We start from the raw sequence: 21,014 nt of genomic DNA, 5'->3' as shown, positions 1-21,014 counted from the left end.
CAGTGATACAACACATATCAGGCTCTCTCGGGGGGTGCAATCTAATTGTTGCAAAACTCTTTTTGTTGATTCTATCCAATTTTCAGCAGCGGACGGATCAATTCCTCTTAATCTAAAAACTCCGTGGCACCATATTTCTGTAGCTCTTTAATCGGGGCCCGTCTGACAGTAGGTACTGATATAGTAGCAGGTACAGTTCCCGCTACACGCTATAATGCATCGGCTATAGCTCTTAACAGTTGTGAGTTATCTCTTTCTCTTCCTACGTTAGGAGGTTGATTATCTAACGGATTCATACTAGGTGTAGCAAATTCAGTTTCTTCAAATTCTCAATTTCCAGTATACATTTCTTGTTCAACATCATCTATTCTTTTATCTAACATTTTATCTATAAAACAAAATCAAATAAATATATTAGCATCCAAAAACCTGACTCAATTTCGACTTAAATGTGGCATGTACTTATAGACTCATTTATGAGCTTGATTTAATCCAAGAATCGGCTAAACCTTAGCTCTGATACCAACAATTGTAACACTCCTTAACCCCGAACCGTCGCCGGAACTGAGTTACAAGACATTATCGGACATATCAGACAACTTATAAATAACTCACAAATAAAATAACATTCATGGTATAATTTAATAACTAAATCATTATAATGAACTCTCGAAGTCTAAAACATGTATTAAAAATGAAACGGGACTCATTCAAGTACTCCGAATTTTTTTTATAAATTTTGACAGCATTACTGCTTATTTTTACATAAAACCCCCTGCAATTAAAACCGTATCCATTTTAAACATAACCAATTCAACCAACTCATTTCACATACTCATTTTCTATTCTAAATACTTTCTAATCAAACTCAATCAATATAATATCAATTTAAATTTATCAATGTACTAATTAAATTGTAATGGATAAACTTCTTTCATTATAATTCTTAGACTTGTATTACTAACATTTTTTTATCATTTATATTCAAAACATAATAACCTTTATACACATCCTATGTATATGCCACATTACCAAAAGAAAATATACATCACCGAAAGTTTACTGAAGTCGGGTCTGGCTTTGGATGCTGGTTCAATACTTGACTTCTACAACCAATTAAACTCCAAGCTTCAAATTCCCTATTTCCCCTTTTTCTTTCTTTTCTTCTTTCCCTTCTCTGTTTTCGAATGGTTTTGTTTCTTTTTATGTTTGTTTTATCTTTTATTTTTACTTTAGTTTATTATATTATTACATTAACTTAATAATTATTATTATTTCTTAAATAATAAGTAAATAAATATGTATTTTACAATAGTATGTATATGAATTATTACACTTGTACTTACTATCACCATACATTTGTCAACTTATTAATTTATTCATTAATCTAATAATATAGTATCAATTAAATAATAATTATTAAATATTTATTTAATAACAAATATAAATTACAAATATACACATATATATTTTACATTTATATTTTATTATCACCATCCACTTATCATAATTTCAATTTATTTATCATATAAAAAATATTTTACTAATTAATAATAAATAATAAAATATCTTTTTACTAATTATATATAAATAATAAAAATGTACTCAATTAAATTAATACACTTGTCTTTTCTTAATTTATTTCATAATATAATAATATAATCAATTTAATTTATAATATAATAAAATAATAACAATAATAATATATTTTATAATTAAATAATCATAAAAACCAAAGATGCCGCCTCATCCATTAGAATAAGCTTAATTGCCCATTTGATCCCTACTATTTTCTTTTAATCTATAACTAAACTTTTACCCATTACTTAATTTAGTCCTTTTTTTTCTAATTACTCTAAATTGAGCTAATTTCACTTAATTAAAACCTAATTAAACACACTAATAGACTTATAATTATTCCTAATAAATATTTACGGACTCGGTTTACTAAGACAAATGCCCGATAATGTACTTTTCCGATGCCCACGGATTTTGGGTCATTACAACCTTTGTCTTCGACCATACTAGCATCAGCAACTTCTACTTTCTACTTACCTTTCTCATCATTTTCGAAATCTCTTTTATTATTATTCTAAAGTTTGTAACATTTTGACTTAATGTGGCCCATCTTCTTGCAATAACCACATTGTTTGTCTCAGTTTTTTTATTTTAATCTTGCCCTAAACCCGCTTTGATCTAACTTTTTGAATTGTTGTCTGACCCTTGCAACTAGAATTGAGGCCTACCCATTTGATTTCTTATTTGGGCCTAACTCATTATTGAGTTTGTCATTGCTCAATAGATTTCCCTTCATGTATTCAAACGAGAGATTATCTCTCTCATAAATTAGGGTTCCCCTGAAAGTTCTATAAGAAGTGGGCAAAGAACACAACAATAACATAGTCTAATCCTCATCATTAATATCTACTTCGAGATTCTCTAAATCATTTAGAAGAGTAACAAACTCACTAAATGAGATTTAATGGACTCACATTCGGACATTTTGAATATTTAGAGATATTGTTTTAACACTAACTTGTTGGCCAAAGATTTTCTCATATATAAGGCTTCTAGTTTCCTACATAACATATACGTTTTCTCCATCAAAATCTCCTATAACACTTTATTCGTGAGGCATAGTTGAATAGCAAATAAAGCTTTCTTATCAAGCTCTTCCTATTTTAACTGATCCATATCTGCTAGTTTCTTCCCTGTAACGACCTTTTCCAAACCGTTCTGAACCAGTAATGTTGTTGAACTTGCCAAAGACTGAAATTTGTGATCCCATCAAACTTCTCAATATCGAACCTTGTTGCTTCCATCTTTAAACGGATTGGATGCAGAAATCAAACTAGTTCTAATACTAGTTTGTAGAAAATTAACCCATTTATGAAACAAACAAATAAATAAAATAGAAAATAGAAAAGATTGAACACACAAATTTTACATGAAAAGACTCCTCAAATAAGGATAAAAAACCTTGGGAAAAAGAAGATTTCACTAAATAGAAAAAGAGCACAAGAGATGGAGAGAATTAAAAGAAAAATCGAAGCCCCAAAAGAAAATCCCTTCCTTAAAGAATAGAATTCTCTTAATCTTAATATTTTTTGTTATGAAAAACCTAGAGTAATTAAGGCCTATTTATAAGCTAAAATTCGTAACATTTATGACTAGAATATCCCTAAGTTAATTAGAGTTTAAGTTGGAAACTAAAACAACGTTTAACTGAGAGAAGAAAAATGATAAACTTGAGGAGCATGTTGCCAAGTATCACGTGGCGTTTGATCGCCGTGACGTCGAGTGCTTGTCGAGATGAAGAACTTATTCTTGTCGTGACATCACACACTGTTTTGGTCAAAATACAAGACATACTTCTACAATATTTAACCAATTTTTTTATTGGAACTTAAACTTAGTTTCCATTGTAAGATACATCGAAAATTTAAGAAGTTAGTTATGGTTTAATCCTTCAAATTTTAAGAACTCGAACATTTGCTCCTAAAACACAAAAAGAATAAAAAGAAAGAAATACAAAAGAAGAAAATAAGTAGATTAATTACAATTTTAAAGTACAATTCAGAAAAAAAAAACCCTTTTAATACTATTTACCACCAACTAAACATTGAAACAATGAAAATGTTTCTGATCATCATGTGACATCCATTATCAAAGAATCAAAGCAATGAAGAGACATGGAGAAAGGTAAAATAAGAAGAAATTGTCACTACCCATAAGAAATTATTATAAAAAGTAATTGAACAAAATAAAACAATTAATCAATTGTAAAGAACCACAAAATAAAAACAAAATCCTAAAAAGGGAAACTAAAGAGAGGCATGGAGAAAGGTAAAATAAAAACAAATGGATACTTCACATTACATATTACCACAAAAAATAATTGAACCTAGTAAAGCAATTAATCAATTGCAAAGAAGCATACAACTTGTTAAACAAAGCAAGCTAGAACAAGGTACTACCAAGAAAGTATCTCAAAATGGGAGAAAACAGAGAAAGGGGAGATTGAACAAAAGATATTAATACAAGAGATCAAACTTTGCAAGGTGTCAGTAGAGAAGCCTAAAAGTTGCCACGTTTGAGGAGTTTCCACCGCCTAATGAGAAGTTCGATATGTCTCCACCGCCTTAAGAGAAACTCTTGATGTGTATAGAAAAGTGTTTTCTAGCCCCACTTACACTTAATTTAGATGGGCGGTATGTTTATTTCCAATGAGATTAAAAATAACGGTGATAGTGAAATTAATTACTCTAGTAATGAGATTGGATACTGTAACAGTAAGATTAGAAACAGTGGTGAAGTGTGTGTTTGGATTCAAACGCAATTATAGCTGTAAGGTAAAAATAGAAAATGACTATTAAGTACATTAGATTAGAAATGATATATAATAGAAAGTTTTAAATTCAATAATAGTGATGAAAGTAAGGTGAAAGTATAAAATAATTATTAAGAGCACTAGATTAAAATAAGCATACTTTTTAAAAAAAAATCCAAAATGATTGAAATTATATTTATATTAAATAATATCTTATAAATTAAAATAATTAAAAAAATATTAAAATTGTATTTATATTAAGAAATTGTTAAAAATTATATTTATATTGATTAATAAAACATATTAATATCAATCTATGATTAAAATAATAATAAAGTAAAATTAACATATATAATTTTTTAAAAAATGATTGCAGAGGTAAAAAGGGGATTACCCCTTCCATTGGTTGCCCAGTTCACCCACTGCTCTAGTTCACTCCAGTTGAAAATTGAGGAGACAGTGTGGTGAGATGGTGGAGATGCACCTCACCATTAATAATCCAAACAACAAAAAGGGTACAGTGAAAAGGCATATACTCTAAGATTCCATCTCACTGATGATAGTTGTAAATCCAAATGGAGCCTTAGAAGACAATAAAAAAAGTACTTGAGATTATACCAATTAATAGAGTGGAAAATAACCTATCTACGTGTCAGAGAATAAAAGCCCCTTGACACTGCTTCTATATAAAGAGGTATTTGGCTAGAATTGTTCATGAGTGGAGTCGAGACGGGTTCGGGTTGGGCCAAGTAAAAAAATTAGACCCGTTTTCTAGGCTCAGGCCCGACTCGACTCGAACAATGGGTCTAAATTTTTTCCCAAGCTCCGCCTGAATAAAAATACTAAAATTTGAGCTCGACCCAGTCCAATCCACCCATATTAAAAATTTTTATATTATTATTTTATATAAAAATAAATTTAAAAATATAATACATTAAATACATTAAAAACATTAAAATAAATGTTTCCCAATAAATGGAAAAAATAAAAATAATAATTAAATAACACTAAGATAAGTGGAACTCAGCAAACAAATACCTCTAAAATAGTAACAAAATTAATAATAAAACAATACTTATATAATATCCAGACAATAACAACAAAATAATAGCAATATAATAGGGAAATGATAGCAAAAAAAAAAGAAGCAAAAAATAGTAGTTTTTTTTTGCAAATTTAGGCCGAATCGAGCCCAGGCCGAGAAAACTTATTCGAGGCCCAGACGTTTAGAAAATGGGTTTTATTTTTTGTCCAAATCTATTTTTCGAACCTATATTTTTACCTAACCCCCTACTTTTCCAGTGGACCTTCGCGGCCTGGTCCATGAACAAGTCTAGTATTGACATGGAGTTGTTATAATATAGTCTATTAATAAAATTCCTAATTCACACCAATTCAATTGAAAAATTAAAATAATATTTTTTATTTAAAATTAATTATTTTAGTGTATTTTAGTTTTTTTAATTAAAACAATAATAATAAATATGCATATAGTGTGATTTGATCTCATGTCAATTATAATAGGAAACCTTAAAATTACCATTCAACCAAATTTTTTTTATATATTTTAATTTTATTATGCACAGTTTATTATCTACATCAATTATATATTTATATTATTATTCAAATTCTTGACTAAATTGGTGTCACAAGCCAATAGAAACCAACTCGATGAGGAAAATTATTGAACTATCTTTTCGTATTTAAAATAAATTATATTATTTAAGAGTATTTTAATCTTTTTAATTAAAAATAAAACTTAAGGATATAGTGGGATTTGAACCCAGACAAATTACATTGATAAAATTTCAAATTTACCCTTAACCAAAACCTTATTTTGATTTTTTAATAATTTTAATTTTATTATGCAATGTTTATTGAGTTTGTGCTACAAATTAACTCGATACCATCTTAAAATTGATGATAACATGATAAACAATTGTATTCATTTAATATTTTTAATATGATGTGTTTAAAGTTTGATTTACTCATCATTTAATATTTTTTTATTTTAAAATTATACATAATTTATGTATTAATTATACGTTATTTTTAAATACGTATTTACTTCTAATAAGATTAAAATTCTTATAGAATACAAGATCCTCTCAAATTTATCCTGATAATATCTAAAATTTGGGTTTCTGCAGATTTTACTTTTTAGGATAAACAACAATACAGCTATAAAGTTAAATGTCAGATTCCTTAAGGATGTGGTTTCGTGGTGTAGTTGGTTATCACGTCAGTCTAACACACTGAAGGTCTCCGGTTCGAGTCCGGGCGAAGCCATTGCGCTAAGCATATTTTTGGTCTTTTTAGTTTCTGCAAATTTTAGTTTTTAAAAATAAAAGCAATATAATTAAAAATGTCAAAAGTTGGTCAACCAGGTTTCGTGGTATAGTTGGTTATCACGTCAGTCTAACACACTGAAGGTCTCCGGTTCGAGTCCGGGCGAAGCCATTGCTGTAAGCACATTTTTGATATTTTTAGTTTTTTTTCAGACTAAGAAATAATAAAATTATAAAAATAATTGTCAAAAGCTGAAACTGATTCGTGGTGGAGTTGGTTATCACTTAAGTCTGACACGCTGAAGTTCTTCATTTCGAGGCCGGGTGAAGCAATTTCTTTTTAATTTTTTTATAAACAAAAAAACGCTGTTGATGGAGATCGAACCGTTGTCGTTTGCGCGACAGGGTTCTAACCTCTATACTACAGTAATACTAATTCCTATTTGCCATATTAAAAGATATTTAAGTTAATGATTGGCTTACAATCGATATCAACTCCTGTTGTCAGTCCTACCTTTTGAAAATAGGTTCAACCATTGGTGTATTCATGTCATATTTTTACAATTTCTTATTTTAGGACCAATTAATAATTTGTGTAGGCAATAATTATAGGATATAAGAAAAAAATTATAACTGATAAAATTACCGAATGAGATCAATGTAGAGAGAATTGAACAATTTTGGGAGTTTTTCAAGCGATTGCATGTGCCTGTTTCATGGCTAAGAGGAAGTTTGTTTCAAGGCACAACTGTAATAAGTAGGCATGGAGTTTATTGTTCAATGTAAAGAGGGACATTGTTTAGAGACATAAAAGCTAGGAAAAGCCTGTGTCTTTTTAATGCCAAATTTGGTGAAGTTATATAGCAGATTGTGATGCTCGACGTTTAATTTTGTATGATGCAAACAAACAAACGATAAAAAAAAAAACTTATAATCCGTGTAGTATTTGAGGTTGCTCTCAACAAGTTATTTAAACTAAAATTGTGATTTCATCATATTGTTTATGATGAGTTGCATAGTTTACTCTTATTGAATAAGCCATCAAAGAGATACGATTTTGGTCAAGACGTTTGAATTCGTAAAAAAGTTTCACGCTCCATTTCATGTGAAATAGTTAGATTCCCATGCTTCGCAACAGGCAGTCCAACCATTTTTTTCTTTGCTTAATCTTTTTATCAGGGCATGATTTCCCATCTTTACTACAGTATCTCTATAAACACAAATTTGAAAGTTGAATAGGTACTCAATCCTCGTACTTTTCCTATTGAAATGGTGATAACAAAAGAATATAAATAAGCAATTAAAAATGTTACCTTTAATGGTTGCTAGCAAACAAACTATTAGAGTGAAGGAGTGACAAAGGAGTGGGCTTTCCTTCACCACTGTTATGGAAAACGGATAAACAAATAGAACACACAAAAATTGTTTACGCAGTTCAATTTCCCTATATTTATGAAGCTAACTTAGGAAGAAATATTCACTTTCTTTAACAATTACAATAAGTGATCTTAACTTATCACACCCCGTGACACTTTTCCTCACTTTTGTACCCTGAAAACTCGATACTCTTACCACTAAATTCATTCCTGTGAATTCAGAAAGTAAACCACAGCACAAAGGGTTTTACTCTAAAAATGCACTCATATAATTTAGTCCCTCACAAAAACATATTAAGTGCTTAATTCTTTAATATGTTAACTTATATAAGTCTCTCCATTAAATAAATTTTTTCGAGACTTGCTAACATAAGAAGATTGATCACAATCACACTAGCTAAAATATCAATAAGATATGTTGGATACAATATAATAACAACTAATGTAAATATGGAATTAGAGTTTCAGTCCAATCCAATATCCACGATCCAAGTGATTAGATAAGATGATTTCATCCAATCCAATCTCCAAAATATATTTCCTTGAGTGACATGATCTTCATTGATGTACTAAATATCTTCCATATACTAACCACAACTTATATATACTATTCTGTTAGAATTTAGTGACTCGAATCCTTATTAAAATAAAATACAGTGGTAAAATAAAATAAAAGTAAATTCATATAGAACTACATTTCTTTTATTTTATTTTAGAATAAGATTTTTTAACCTTATTACACTTCATCTATTTGATATTGATTATAATAAGGGGTTTCAACCTTACTACACTCATTCTATTAGAATATAGTTTTACAAACCTATAAATAGACATAGCCTACTCTTTTTGTAATCATTCGAATTCGGCATAGTGAATTATCTTCTCCTCTGCCTGTGGTTTTTTTTTTCCAAAAGAGTTTCCACGTAAAATCTATATGTTCTTTATTTTTCTTTCTCTTTTATTTGTAATACATTGTTATTATCGATGTTCTATTTTTTCACAAATTAGTATCAAAGCTTTCGGTTCATCTCAATCACAGTAATGACGTATTTGAAGTATGAAACTCCCCTGTTGGATCGCAATACTAGATTCGCGTTGTGACAGAAAAAGATATAGATAGTTTTTGCATAGATGGACTTAGAGGATATCTAGCTAGGGATAGATAAGATGCTTTCGACATTGACTAAGGAAGAGAAGAGGCGTAAAAAGATCGAAAGGCGTTAACACAGTTACATCTGCATTTGTCTAATGAAATTTTGCAGGATGTAATAAAGGAGAAGACCGTCACTGCATTATGGAAGAGGTTGGAACAAATAAGTATGTCGAAAATTCTAACCAACAAGTTGCATATGAAGCAACGTCTTTATACTTATCGCTTGAAGGAATGTGCGTCTATGCATGAACACTTAATAGTGTTTAAAGAAAATTTCTCAAACTTGAAGGTCATGGAGGTTCAGTATGATAAGGAAGATTTAAGGTTGATTCTACTTTGTTCATAGTTCCCATCTTATTCAACTTTTAGAGACACGATTTTATATAGCCACGAGTCTCTCACAGTTGATGAGGTTTATAATTCTTTGACCTCGTATGATAAGATAAAACATCTTGTGGTTAAACTTAACTCTTAGAGAAAGGGTCTCATTATTCGTGGGAGACAAGATCAGAATGCTGATAATGATCATAGAAGGACATAGGAACGAAATTCTCACAGTAAATCTAAATGCGGTCTCGAGACTTCGTTTTTGTAAACTGAGTTCATAAATATTAAATAGAAATATTTACTGAACTATTGTATTGATAAATTGAATTTTAAATAAGTAATTTAATCTAATTAGTGAATGACTAAGGTTCAATGACTAAATTATAAAATTTTAATTACTATAAATTTTTAATTGGAAAATAGCTTCGAGGCTTTTGTAATTTCCCAAAAGTCTAAAACACCAATTACACCATGAAAAATCAATAGATAGTTAATGGTCATGCATGTGGTTTAATTTAAGTAATTTAAGAATTTATTTAGTTAAAATATTATTAATTAAAACTAATTAAACATTAATTTATGTATAAAATAAAGAAATGGATGGAAAGAAAGAGAAGACATGTCCTCTCTTCTTCCTTACCAAAACTGTCCACCATTTTTGAGCTAATCGACCTTTAAGCTTGAAGTTTTGGCCATAAATTGGTATGTTTATTTAAGTCTTTTTCTTATTTTTTTTATAGATTTGAGATCATGAGAGCTTGATCTAACTAGCCCATATACTAATTTGTAAAACTATTAAAATTTAGAAAGTTTTCATTATTAAGAATTGAATGAAATTGGTGTGAAAATGATAGATTTTAAGCTTAAATTATGAAAATCACTAAATTATAATTCTTGACTATGAGTTTTGTACATTAATGATCGAATTGAATAAAATACAAAAATGTTAAGAAATTTTAGTAGGAATAGAAAATAGAAGGTCCCTAATGAGTAAATGTGAAATCGAATTTTAATTCGAAGGTTCGGATCAAAAGTTATGCTTATCCCGGTTTTAAGGACTAAATTGAATAAATTGCAAAACTTGTATAAATTGATAATTGATTATGAGTTGCTTGATAATTGATAATGTTATATGTTTTATGTCAATCTGTAGCTAACATTGACCTGGATTCGTCTAGAGGGAAAGGAAGATCCAAAGACGTCAACGAGTAGCTCGTAATTTCGATTTGTATTTCTATGATTCGGGAACCATTTATTTTCTGCATGTTCATTTCATTCTACAATTATATGGAGTTAAGGTGAACCATTGATGGTTATTTGAGTTGAATTGATATATTTGAGATTGATTATTGAGATAATGACTAAATTGAATAGAATAGAAATTTCTTGATTCGATTGATATTTGATAGTTAACATGAAATTGAATTGAAACATGTTGAATTATATGATAAACTGATGAGTTGATGAATTATTTGATATGATAAAATATGATTCAGACTGTTTATAATAACTCAGAAATTTGGTACCCTATTAGTTATTCAAATCGAGTTGAATATATGATTTGTTGTAATTTGATACATCAAATTACACTCTTTACTACATTTGAAGAGCTTGTTCTCAAGCAATTTAGGTGTCTTTTACATATATTTTTTAGCTTTAGTTTTATCGTTAATAAATTGTTTTTTATTAGTTTTATGTTATTTTTTAGACCCAAGTTGGCCAAATATGCCATAGAGAACCTAACGAGTTGATTGAGTGTTGTAGAGAGTTGATAATGGCCCGAACGTAAAGAAAGTATCACTCGAAATAGGGGTATCGCGATACCGAAGCATAGAAGTTGTGATACCCCTAACAATGTTGAAATGAAGAGAATTAAGACTAGCTTCAGTGATATCGCGATACCAAGGATGGACATCTCTATATCAAGACACCTTAGGACCCCCATTGCAAGACTGTCGTGGACATCGCGATACCACTATCATGCAGAGACAAAATATTATTACAAGAGTAGTTCTTATCCAACCTCAACACCAATCAAAATTAGACATTTAGGGGCATTTTAGTTACAAAAATTGGGTCTGTAATTTGTTGAAAAGGCCAAATTTTGGCTAAAGAAAAGGAGAACACTTACATTTTTTACATTTCCTTTCATCTTTTAGGGTTGTAGTTGTCTTTTAAAAGTTCCTAGGGTTTAGTTTTGAAACTCTTCTGGTTTTCTTTAGTGTTAACGATAGTTAGTTAAGTTAGTTGTTTTAGTTTTATTTATTTGTTTAGTGCTTCAAACTTTTTTTGTATTTTCAGTTTAATCCTTAACTTTAATATAACTCAGCTTTGTTTTAGTTTCTCTGATAAAATCCCATCTTTTTTTTTCTTTACCATTATTGTTGTCATTGTTATTTTCTTTAAGCTTTTTCAAGAAAAGCCTAAGCTTTTCTCAACTTTATATTGTGTTTACTTTTATGCACATTTTTCTTAAATGTTGGGTAATGTTTGTCTGAAGATGCTGATGAGCAACTAAAATCTGAGGTGTTTGGTTGATAAAAATGTTAGCTAGTTAATTTTTGGTTTAGGGACTAAATCGCAAAACTCGATTAAATCAAATAAATTTCAAAACTTAGAATTGACGCCCCCTTCTTATCTTCACATGTCGATCTACGTGCAAAACTTTCACTCTTATGTTGATGGATCAGCTTCACATAGTGACGCTCTTGCAGGGTACCTAGTTGCTTTTTTTCCTTCTCGATTTTTGTTCTCTTAAGGGGTTGACTATCACATGTCTTGGTTTTAAGATTACATCTTCTTTTGCATCAATACTCTAAGACTTTTAAGATATCCTTTGTCGAGACCCTCTTTTTCATGCCCCTCCCAATAGGGAACGCCATGCCTTTTCTACAAATTTTTCCAGTTACCCTTTCTTTATAGCCTCCTAGATGGCATTCCTTAAGGTAAAGCAACCATCACTAGCATGACTTATATCGTTGTGATATAGGCATTCTATTGTGGATTACCTCTTCCAAGGATCAAACTACACAAATGACAAAGTTCCTAATATTTCTATGTTTTTGCTAAGAATTCTCATTTTTGGATGTTTAGAGGGGTATAATGGAAAAAAGGAATGGGTACGCCTTTTAGATGTTTTAGGTGACAATAGTCGCAATGCCCCATCACGACTTTGTCCTTTCTCCACTAGGCAAAGCGTGGTTAAAGTGTTCTTTTAGATCAATGTTGCATTGCTGCCTTAGGGACTGTCTTAGGTCCTTGGACCTATTTTCTTCTTCTTCTTCCCTGGACTACTTGCTCCTTCAAGTCTCTTCTTAGGTGTATTCCTGGAGTTAAGACTAACAAAACTAGTTTTGCGCTTTATACTTCCAATATTGTTTTACAGTCGATCAATAGTCATCTTCCTCTTCAAAGACTACGCCCATATTTTTCTTTATGTTGGATCGAAAGACCAAATAAAAAAGGATGAGAAAATCCCTCGCTCCTCAAACCTATTTCAGTATGGGTTATGGGGAGTGCTCTAACCTTCTTGCTCTTAATGGTTATAACCTTTAGAGGGTAGATACATAACTTTTTGCTAGGTTCTCAAAAATGACACCAATTGTTACAACACAAAGGTTGGGTTTGACTTGTTATGGAGGTTCACACTGTACGGGGCATGGAGAGCCTCTAAACTTAGAGGTTTTAAGAGAACAAATGGGTTAGAGTTTTTGTAGAGTGAGGATAATCTAGATTTCTTCTTTTTCTACCCAAGTGGTGGAAGATATTTATAAAGGAAGAGAGGTTAGGCATGAGCTCCAGCCATTGATTTCCCTACCCCATGAGTATTATAATAGGGTGGAAGAGATCAGCTTAGGGCATTGTTGGAGTTGACCTAAAGAAATTATACGAAGTTGTATGTTGCCATGTTCTATAATGGCCAATTGTTCTAGCGAGGGCGGTCTAAGTCAAGGTACTATATTTCATGCATATTCCCTATCTATTTATTATTATTTTTGGTATATATGCATACTTCTAATGGAACATTGTTTCAACACCAAACTCATGATTGATCTTTATTCGACTTGCATAAAATAAATAAGAAGGCATAAAGAACATCAACTAAAGTAAGTTAAACATGTAGGTGTAAATGTAATAAAACATTGCATATATATATATATATTTGATAGTGTTAATTTACAAAAGTAAGATGAACCAAAACCAAAACCATAATTATGCTCCTGAATTTGATTAAGATGAGCAAGGTGGAGAAACATTCCCTCGATAAGATAATCTAACATTAGCACATGAAGCTTTCCCAATATCTTCTTGTTCTTCTTCTTGGGGTCTTAAAGCTACATCTTGCAAGAAAATTCCTCGACAAGGAAAGCTTTTGCTACAATCAAACTTCATGGCTACTCTAGACGCACTTGTTCCTCGCATGTTTTTGTAAAACACATTGCTCACTCGCACCGCAGACACCTGATCAGCATTTATATAATATATATAAATCTGATCGAAGGTGAAAGAAAGGAGTTAACTGATAATGAAGGCCTGGGTTTTTACCTGTTTGGGGCATGGTTTTTGTTGATCACAATAGTTCTGATCAATAATTATGGGATTGCTGACGTTGTACATCACAATATTTTGGAATCTGATGTTTCTGGCATACCCTGATCCTCCCTAACAACAACACAAGTCACACCTAGTGATCACTACTGTCATCTGAAATTTGAAACCATATATAACATATACTAATGCAATTTAATTTATGACAACAAAGATGGTACGCACTTAAAAGAAAGCTGTTACCTGCCAAGTCTTTATTCTCACTCCGTTGGTGGTTCCTGAAAGTATTGTATTATTCACTAATACATTGGACACATAAGCTGCAGATTTTCTAGCTCCTAAGCTCCCAATGCTGCAAACAGTAACAAATTATTGGTAAATTTACTCATGGAAGTAGGATGAGTTAATTAGGTTAAAGTTTGTGTTGATTTCCCACCTGATTCCATGGCCTGGTCCACAAGTTATACCGGTGGCGCGAACGTTTTTGGAGCCGCTAACTATAGAGATGCAATCATCACCTTCAATGCAATTGAATGGAGTAGTTAGATAAATTGAGCAGCATAGCATAGACATTGGGATATTCAGATGTCCCGGATTGTTTAGATTAACTAGTGTTTGATTACCTGTTCCGATGACACAGTTGTTTATGTTAATATTCTGGGTTTCAGTCACATGAATTCCATCAGTGTTGGGGCTGTGTCCAGGTGCCTTCACCAAAAGATTAAAGGCTTTTACATTCACACATTTTCTAAATGAAAGATGCATTTGTTGTGCATTTTTTATCAGTAGGCTTGCCACTATGAGGTTATTGCATTCATTGAAGGTCACAGCCTGCAAATACAAGTCATAAATCATAATACATACAATCATATAGTTGAGGCAAAAAAAAAAAAAAAGCCTAAGAAAGGAGAAAGGATGTGTCAACTCACCGTTGGCGCTTCCTTGCAGGGCTGCAAAATGATGGAACAGATGAATAGCATAGAATTAGCCTTTATTTACTTTTTATTATTAATGCCAAAAGATAAAAAAGCTAATTTGATATTCATGTCATACGAGGGCTTTGTTGATTTTGCAGGAGTTTTCCCACCATGTTCTGCCATTTCCATTGATAATGCCTCCACCTTCGACTCTTAAATTTTGAACTTTATCAAAGTAAAGCCATCGTCCTTCATATCTTTCGTAATCCGAGTGATTCACAGTGGCTCTAATTGTTCCCTGGATCTACCATATTAAATAAAATAACAATTAACTTGATTTATTCCAATAAACAATTCAGCATAATGTGCAAATACTCACATTCAATGAAATGGCAGATTTGCAGGGTCCAGAGAAATCAATTGGCTTAAGATGATAAACTTTCTTCTTAGGGACAACCAGAGTGGCTCGTTGAGAAGAAGAACAAGCATACTTCCAAGCTTTCTTAAATGCCTAACCAGATGTCAACCAACACAATATTAAAAACAGAAATTGGAGTAATATAATCCTTTTTTTCTTATGAACAGGGCACCTGAGAATCGTCTCTTCCATTAGCTTTAGCTCCAAAAGCATCTACATTCACTATTTTGGGAGCACTCGTTCGAATTTCAATGTTATAGTTGAACAGGTCTGCAGAGTTTAGAGTAGGGTAGTTTGGTTTGTTAGAAACGCCAAAGGTGTGAAAATATGGATGATAGGGTTTCGGGTGTAATGGATGCTCTCTGTAACTGCCTAGACAGGAGGACAAAGACAAAGAGAATAATGTAATGAAGAGTGGGAGACAATGGGGTTTTAGGAACATTCTGAGCTTTGCTTTTAGCAAAGACACTGTTGGATTGAATATGCTTTAATGGAGGAGTGCATATATATTTCTAGTAAAGCATGGGGGAAATGATATGGATGTTCAAACATATATAAACTAAAGAGATAGACAGCTCTGACTCTGGAACTGATTGTGGAGAAGCAACGGCAATTTAGGCCTTAGCCGGAGAACGGTGATGAAGTCAAAGAAAGTATGGGAATTCAACAAAGTTGATATTTCCACTTTCTTTATTCACATTTCTTCCATTAAGTTGCAGGTGGAGCTAATTACTTTGTGCTTGTTTGCCAACCTACACTATACCATACATTTCTTCAACTCAATTTCAGGGAAGGTCAAACGTTTGATTCTACCACAATGCGTTTCAATAATCAATGTGGTTTCAAATCACGGTTTTAAGTCAATTTTCTTTAGTATATATGATTTTTTTTTAAATTAATAGTTCTCATTTAACAATTTTAATAGATTTAAATATGTGGTTTTTTTTTATGATAAACCGAAAATAAGTGGCGAAAAAATAAGTATTTGTTATCTACTTTGTATAGAAAAATTCGATTCGATTATTTTTATTTTTAATTATCAAATATCATAAAAATTTTAAATCATTGAAAATATTAATTTTCAATTCATTTAATTTTTCAATGGATTGTAAAAGTGATAATAAATTTAAAATTATGTGTTGTTTGATAAACTAAAAAATTTAATTTTTGAAAATTTAAATTTCAAAAGTATTTGATATATCACTTAAATTTAATTATGGAATATAATTAAATTGTTTGATAAATATAAATTTTAAATTTTAAAAAAATTATATCTTACATTTTATCTTTAATTTTTAAACATTTCACCTTACTTAATTTGCCTTTTCACTTTCATTCATGCAGAAGCTTTGATTATTGATATTTTTATAATAAAATTCTTTTTTGACTATGTTATCTTTAAATAAATTTTAAAAATATCTTTTTAAAACATTTAAATTGATTTTATTTATAATTTTTGAATATATCTATATATGAATATTATCAATAAAAATAGGAGATAGATAAATATTCTATAAGAATATAATAAAATATTAAAAAATGTATATGACAATTTTGACAAATATTTTATAAAAATATAATAAAATATTAAAAATATATATATGATAATTTTTTAAAACATCTTGTAAAATAAAAAAAAACTCAACGATTATATCACAAACTAATTCATAATATATATATATATATATATATATATACTCTCAATGTACTGTGAATGAGAATAACTTGTAGCAGCTATATCATTCACATAAGTAAAATTAATCATAATTTATTTTAACCAAATCTAAATGAAATTAAAGATAACCCTGAAAAAAAATTAATATATATTAATTAGTATGGTCTGTGGCTATGTTAGGAGAATTGGGTGTAGATTTTAAATTAATAGATGAGTTAAGAGTGCAGAAAGAAGAAAGAGCCCATCCAAACACTTGATTGTAACTACTTCAAGAATTTTATTTTACCTAACTTAACCTAAGTGTAAGTCATATTAAACTGGTTATATGATTTTTTGCATGTGAATATGTTAATTTAATATATATATATATATAAGTTGATGGATGAGTAGTGAAAAAATGAATTGGATTTTAATTACAAAATGAATAGATTTGGTATGTTGAAATTATAATAAGAAGGGACGAAATTGTATAGGTGTGAAATTTAAATTATTTTCAATTATTGAGTAAATGTAGTGAATTTAATGTATGAATGCCCATTTTGACAAGATATGAACTAGTAGGATATAGATGGCATGCCATTAGGAAATTTTTATGCGCACTAGTGATAATGTCACTTCAATGCAATTCAGTGATTTCGCACTTCGGTTCTAGTGAATGACATTTCGATGCAGTTCATTAATTTTTACACTTTGATGTAAGATAGTGTATGCACATTTGTGGAATTAATTCAATGTTCAATTCGTATATCCTATTTGTTCTATTGAATCTACAATTGAGATAACAATTTAAATGGTAAGTGTCATAGCAATGAATTGGTAAGTGATTTATAGAATATTAATTTAAGAATTCACTATAGTTACTTTATATTTTAATTTTATTGAATATTATTATTAATCAGCTATTTAAATGTTAATGCTAGTTGTTTTAAATGGTGAGTTTAATTCTTGATGTATTTACTAAGTGTTTTGATACAAAGACGAGTGCCAAATAGGATCGTAAGCTTGTTTAGGTACCGGATTTGACTTAAGGCTCTAGGCATTCAAAAAGAAACTTGGATTTTGACACAACCTGAAATGCAATTGAGTCCAAGTCGGATAAAAAAATTTAAAGAAAGCAATTAAAATAAGTAACTAGATAAATAAAATAGAACAATAAAGAAGATAGATGGAAAAAATAGAACATGGTGTGTAAAAGTCCTAAGGAGCCTTGAAAATAAAAAGAATCCACAACCCTCTTCAAGTGGCTCTAATTTCTTCTTCAATAAAGAAAACTTGGCAAAAAAAGAAGTTTGAAGATGATTCTCACAAACCGAAAAGATTTTTAAAACTTTTCTAAAAGAAAACTCAAGAAAAATTCTTGAAAAGAGAAACTTAAAGAAAATATATTAACTCAAAAGAGAAGTTGAATAATAATAAATTAATTGAATTGTGTAAAATGTAAAGGCTTATATATAGACTAGCTAAATAAATCTAAATAAAACTCCTAAGTATACTAGAACTCTAATTAACCTAGACAAGAATTCTTGTTGACATAAAACTTCTAAATAACTTAAAATACTTAATAATTATTAAAAACTTCGGAATAAAAAATAATAAAATAATAATAACTGATAAATACAATATTTATCTCATATATAATAAAAATTAAGCTTAAAACCCGAACCTAATATGATTTAAACTCGAATTAAAAGCCCAAAACTCTTAATTCCATAATAATCTCGTCTAGAAATTCTACTTGCACATTTTTCACTAAAATGGTCATAACTTGAGTTCCAAAACTCAAAATTGAGTGATTCGAAGTGTGTTTTGAAGTTAAGAGATAGATCTTCAAACTCTATTAAAACATCTTAATTCTTAAATGCCTAGATCTCATCCAAAAATTTGTTGCAAGTTGACTAATTTTTTCATCTTGAAATTTGACAGCTTGGTTGAATTGACTTTAATACATTTCACCCATTTCGTGCATGTATCATTTCTCGTTTCCTAAAAAAGATTCAATCTCACATACTCGCTTTGATTGAATCTTGGTTTGATTTGCTTAACCTTTGGCCTTGTTGTTAGACCTTGAGGTAGTGAAGTCCATCACATCCATGGGCCTAAAATTAGGCCTTGAGACTCGTATCACTTTTATAAGCTTAACATGTTAATTTTCAATGCGTAGGTAAAGACTTGAGTTGAATATCTAAAGTGAAAATATTATCTCAACTCATCACATCTCAAAGCTTGGAAGAGGGTATGATTTTGATACTTTGGTTATAGCTTATGGCATGTACATAGATTAATGCAAAGCATATAGACAAGATTTCAAATGAAAATAATTAAACAATCTTGATCATTTTGTTAACCTTACAAACTTAGTTAAATCTTGATTGAGTTATATGTTGAGTTATATGGTGTTTTGATTAAGACTTATGTTTTGTAATGTTTAGAAGTGATATGAAATGATTGATTATAGTTTAGACTTGGTTTTTGATGTTTCAGACATGTTTTGGGTAATCTGTCCTCAATGTCGCGACATTGGACATGTAATTAAAGTAATCTTTCCTTGGTGTCGCGACATCAAAAGATTAGTGTCATGACATTAGTTAGTAGCACGACACTTGTCACACCCCATATTTTTATTTATTATTTCGTCAATTATTAAATAAGCTAGTAAGTGGTCAAGTGGTGAAAGGCTTAATTAAATTCCAAGATCTACATATATTTTTTTAATTTTTGTCATCAAAATTGATGGTCAAACCCCCTTAGCCATCCACCTCACTTGCCTTACAGGCAAGGATTCCTTTCCTCTTTTTTTCAGTCAACTTGTCATGCATAGCCCTTTTTCACTCCCATGACCCATATTTTGTGCCTTTGTCCCCCCTATTGCCATTTTTCTCCCCTATTGCCATTTTTCTCCCCCTTACCATACATTGGACTACCATGCACCTAGACACCCCTAAACTTTCATTTTTATTTTTATTCTCCTTCCATCAGCCTTTTTCTCTCTTTTCCTCCTCTTTCAACCACCATCATTTTTTTCCCATCACACTACCACTATTGGCCACCACTTCTTCACCAAATCACCACCACATCACCACCAAAACTTCCCCTCTCTTACATGCCTCATTCTCTCTCACCGTCGTTGTAAAGCCGTCGCACCATCGTCGTGCCGTTGTCGTGCCACCACTACTATTTTTCCATTTTTCTCCATTTCTCCATTTTTCATCTATTTGTTTGTAATGGAATGTTTATTCATTTCAATATCTACAAATCGATTAGAAAGAATTTTTTTATATTATTTTACTAATCCATTCTTTTTTTATTGTGCTATATTGTTAGCCATCGTTCCTCCTCCATAAATCAAACAACCGTGGAATCAATGACTCTTCGAACATTTGGAACTATCGTAAGTAAACTTTGATGTTTTGATATGAATCTTTTCCTTCCATTTCTTAAGGTTGAAACTAATGATGTTTTTTACACACTTGTGAAGCGTTCTTCTTCGTACCGCTCAGTTTTGTATTCTTGCCTTAGGAAAAAAATACTCTTGTTTGGAAGATAGATAAGTAAGTCTCCTCAATTGACTTTCATCATGAGACTTCAATGGATTGTTTTAAAAATTTTAACATATTATTAATTTGTTAATAAAAGGATTTAAGACCAGATTTCTTTCCTTGGAGTTTGAATTGTATTTGGGATCAAGTTATCGGATCAACCAATCGAGATGTGGATTTAACATATTAGAAAATTTAATTATGAGTTTATTTATAAAATAATAATAAATATATATTAAGATTGAAACTATGATAAAGACCTATATGTTGTGAAATATTGGGAATACATTAAATATTCCAAAGGAATGCTAAATCTAATAAAAAAAGGAAAACACAAGTATTTCAAACCGATTATTTTGGTGATTGTATGTTATAAATGATGTGATTAAACGATTAACGTGAAACGAAGTGTATATACCAATTCTCGTGACATGTAATTTTATGAC

At 30.3% G+C, this 21,014-nt stretch overlaps 1 protein-coding gene, 1 long non-coding RNA gene and 2 other non-coding genes across 4 annotated transcripts; 3 read left to right on the top strand and 1 right to left on the bottom strand.

The window, feature by feature from the left end:
• Window positions 1-6,545: 6,545 nt before the first annotated feature.
• TRNAV-AAC (transfer RNA valine (anticodon AAC)) lies at window positions 6,546-6,619 on the top strand. Its single transcript has one exon. It is a non-coding gene; the product is annotated as a tRNA-Val (tRNA).
• Window positions 6,620-6,716: 97 nt separating this feature from the next.
• TRNAV-AAC (transfer RNA valine (anticodon AAC)) lies at window positions 6,717-6,790 on the top strand. Its single transcript has one exon. It is a non-coding gene; the product is annotated as a tRNA-Val (tRNA).
• Window positions 6,791-13,578: 6,788 nt separating this feature from the next.
• LOC107955771 (polygalacturonase) lies at window positions 13,579-16,221 on the bottom strand. The gene is made up of 9 exons (XM_016891574.2): window positions 15,530-16,221; window positions 15,319-15,450; window positions 15,076-15,243; window positions 14,952-14,972; window positions 14,646-14,853; window positions 14,459-14,540; window positions 14,266-14,374; window positions 14,020-14,136; window positions 13,579-13,935 (listed from the first exon to the last, which is right to left on the bottom strand). The coding sequence occupies exons 1-9, from the start codon at window positions 15,797-15,799 to the stop codon at window positions 13,705-13,707; spliced, it is 1,338 nt and encodes a 445-aa protein (XP_016747063.2). The 5' UTR covers window positions 15,800-16,221; the 3' UTR covers window positions 13,579-13,704.
• Window positions 16,222-19,908: 3,687 nt separating this feature from the next.
• On the top strand, window positions 19,909-20,687 carry LOC121231881 (uncharacterized). Its single transcript, XR_005930034.1, has 2 exons — window positions 19,909-20,420; window positions 20,508-20,687. It is a non-coding gene; the product is annotated as an uncharacterized lncRNA (long non-coding RNA).
• The last annotated feature ends 327 nt before the right edge of the window (window positions 20,688-21,014 follow it).

This window comes from Gossypium hirsutum, chromosome A07, assembly GCF_007990345.1.
Source record: "Gossypium hirsutum isolate 1008001.06 chromosome A07, Gossypium_hirsutum_v2.1, whole genome shotgun sequence".
Taxonomy (NCBI): Eukaryota; Viridiplantae; Streptophyta; class Magnoliopsida; order Malvales; family Malvaceae; genus Gossypium; species Gossypium hirsutum.
This window is presented reverse-complemented; position numbering and strand designations above follow the sequence as displayed.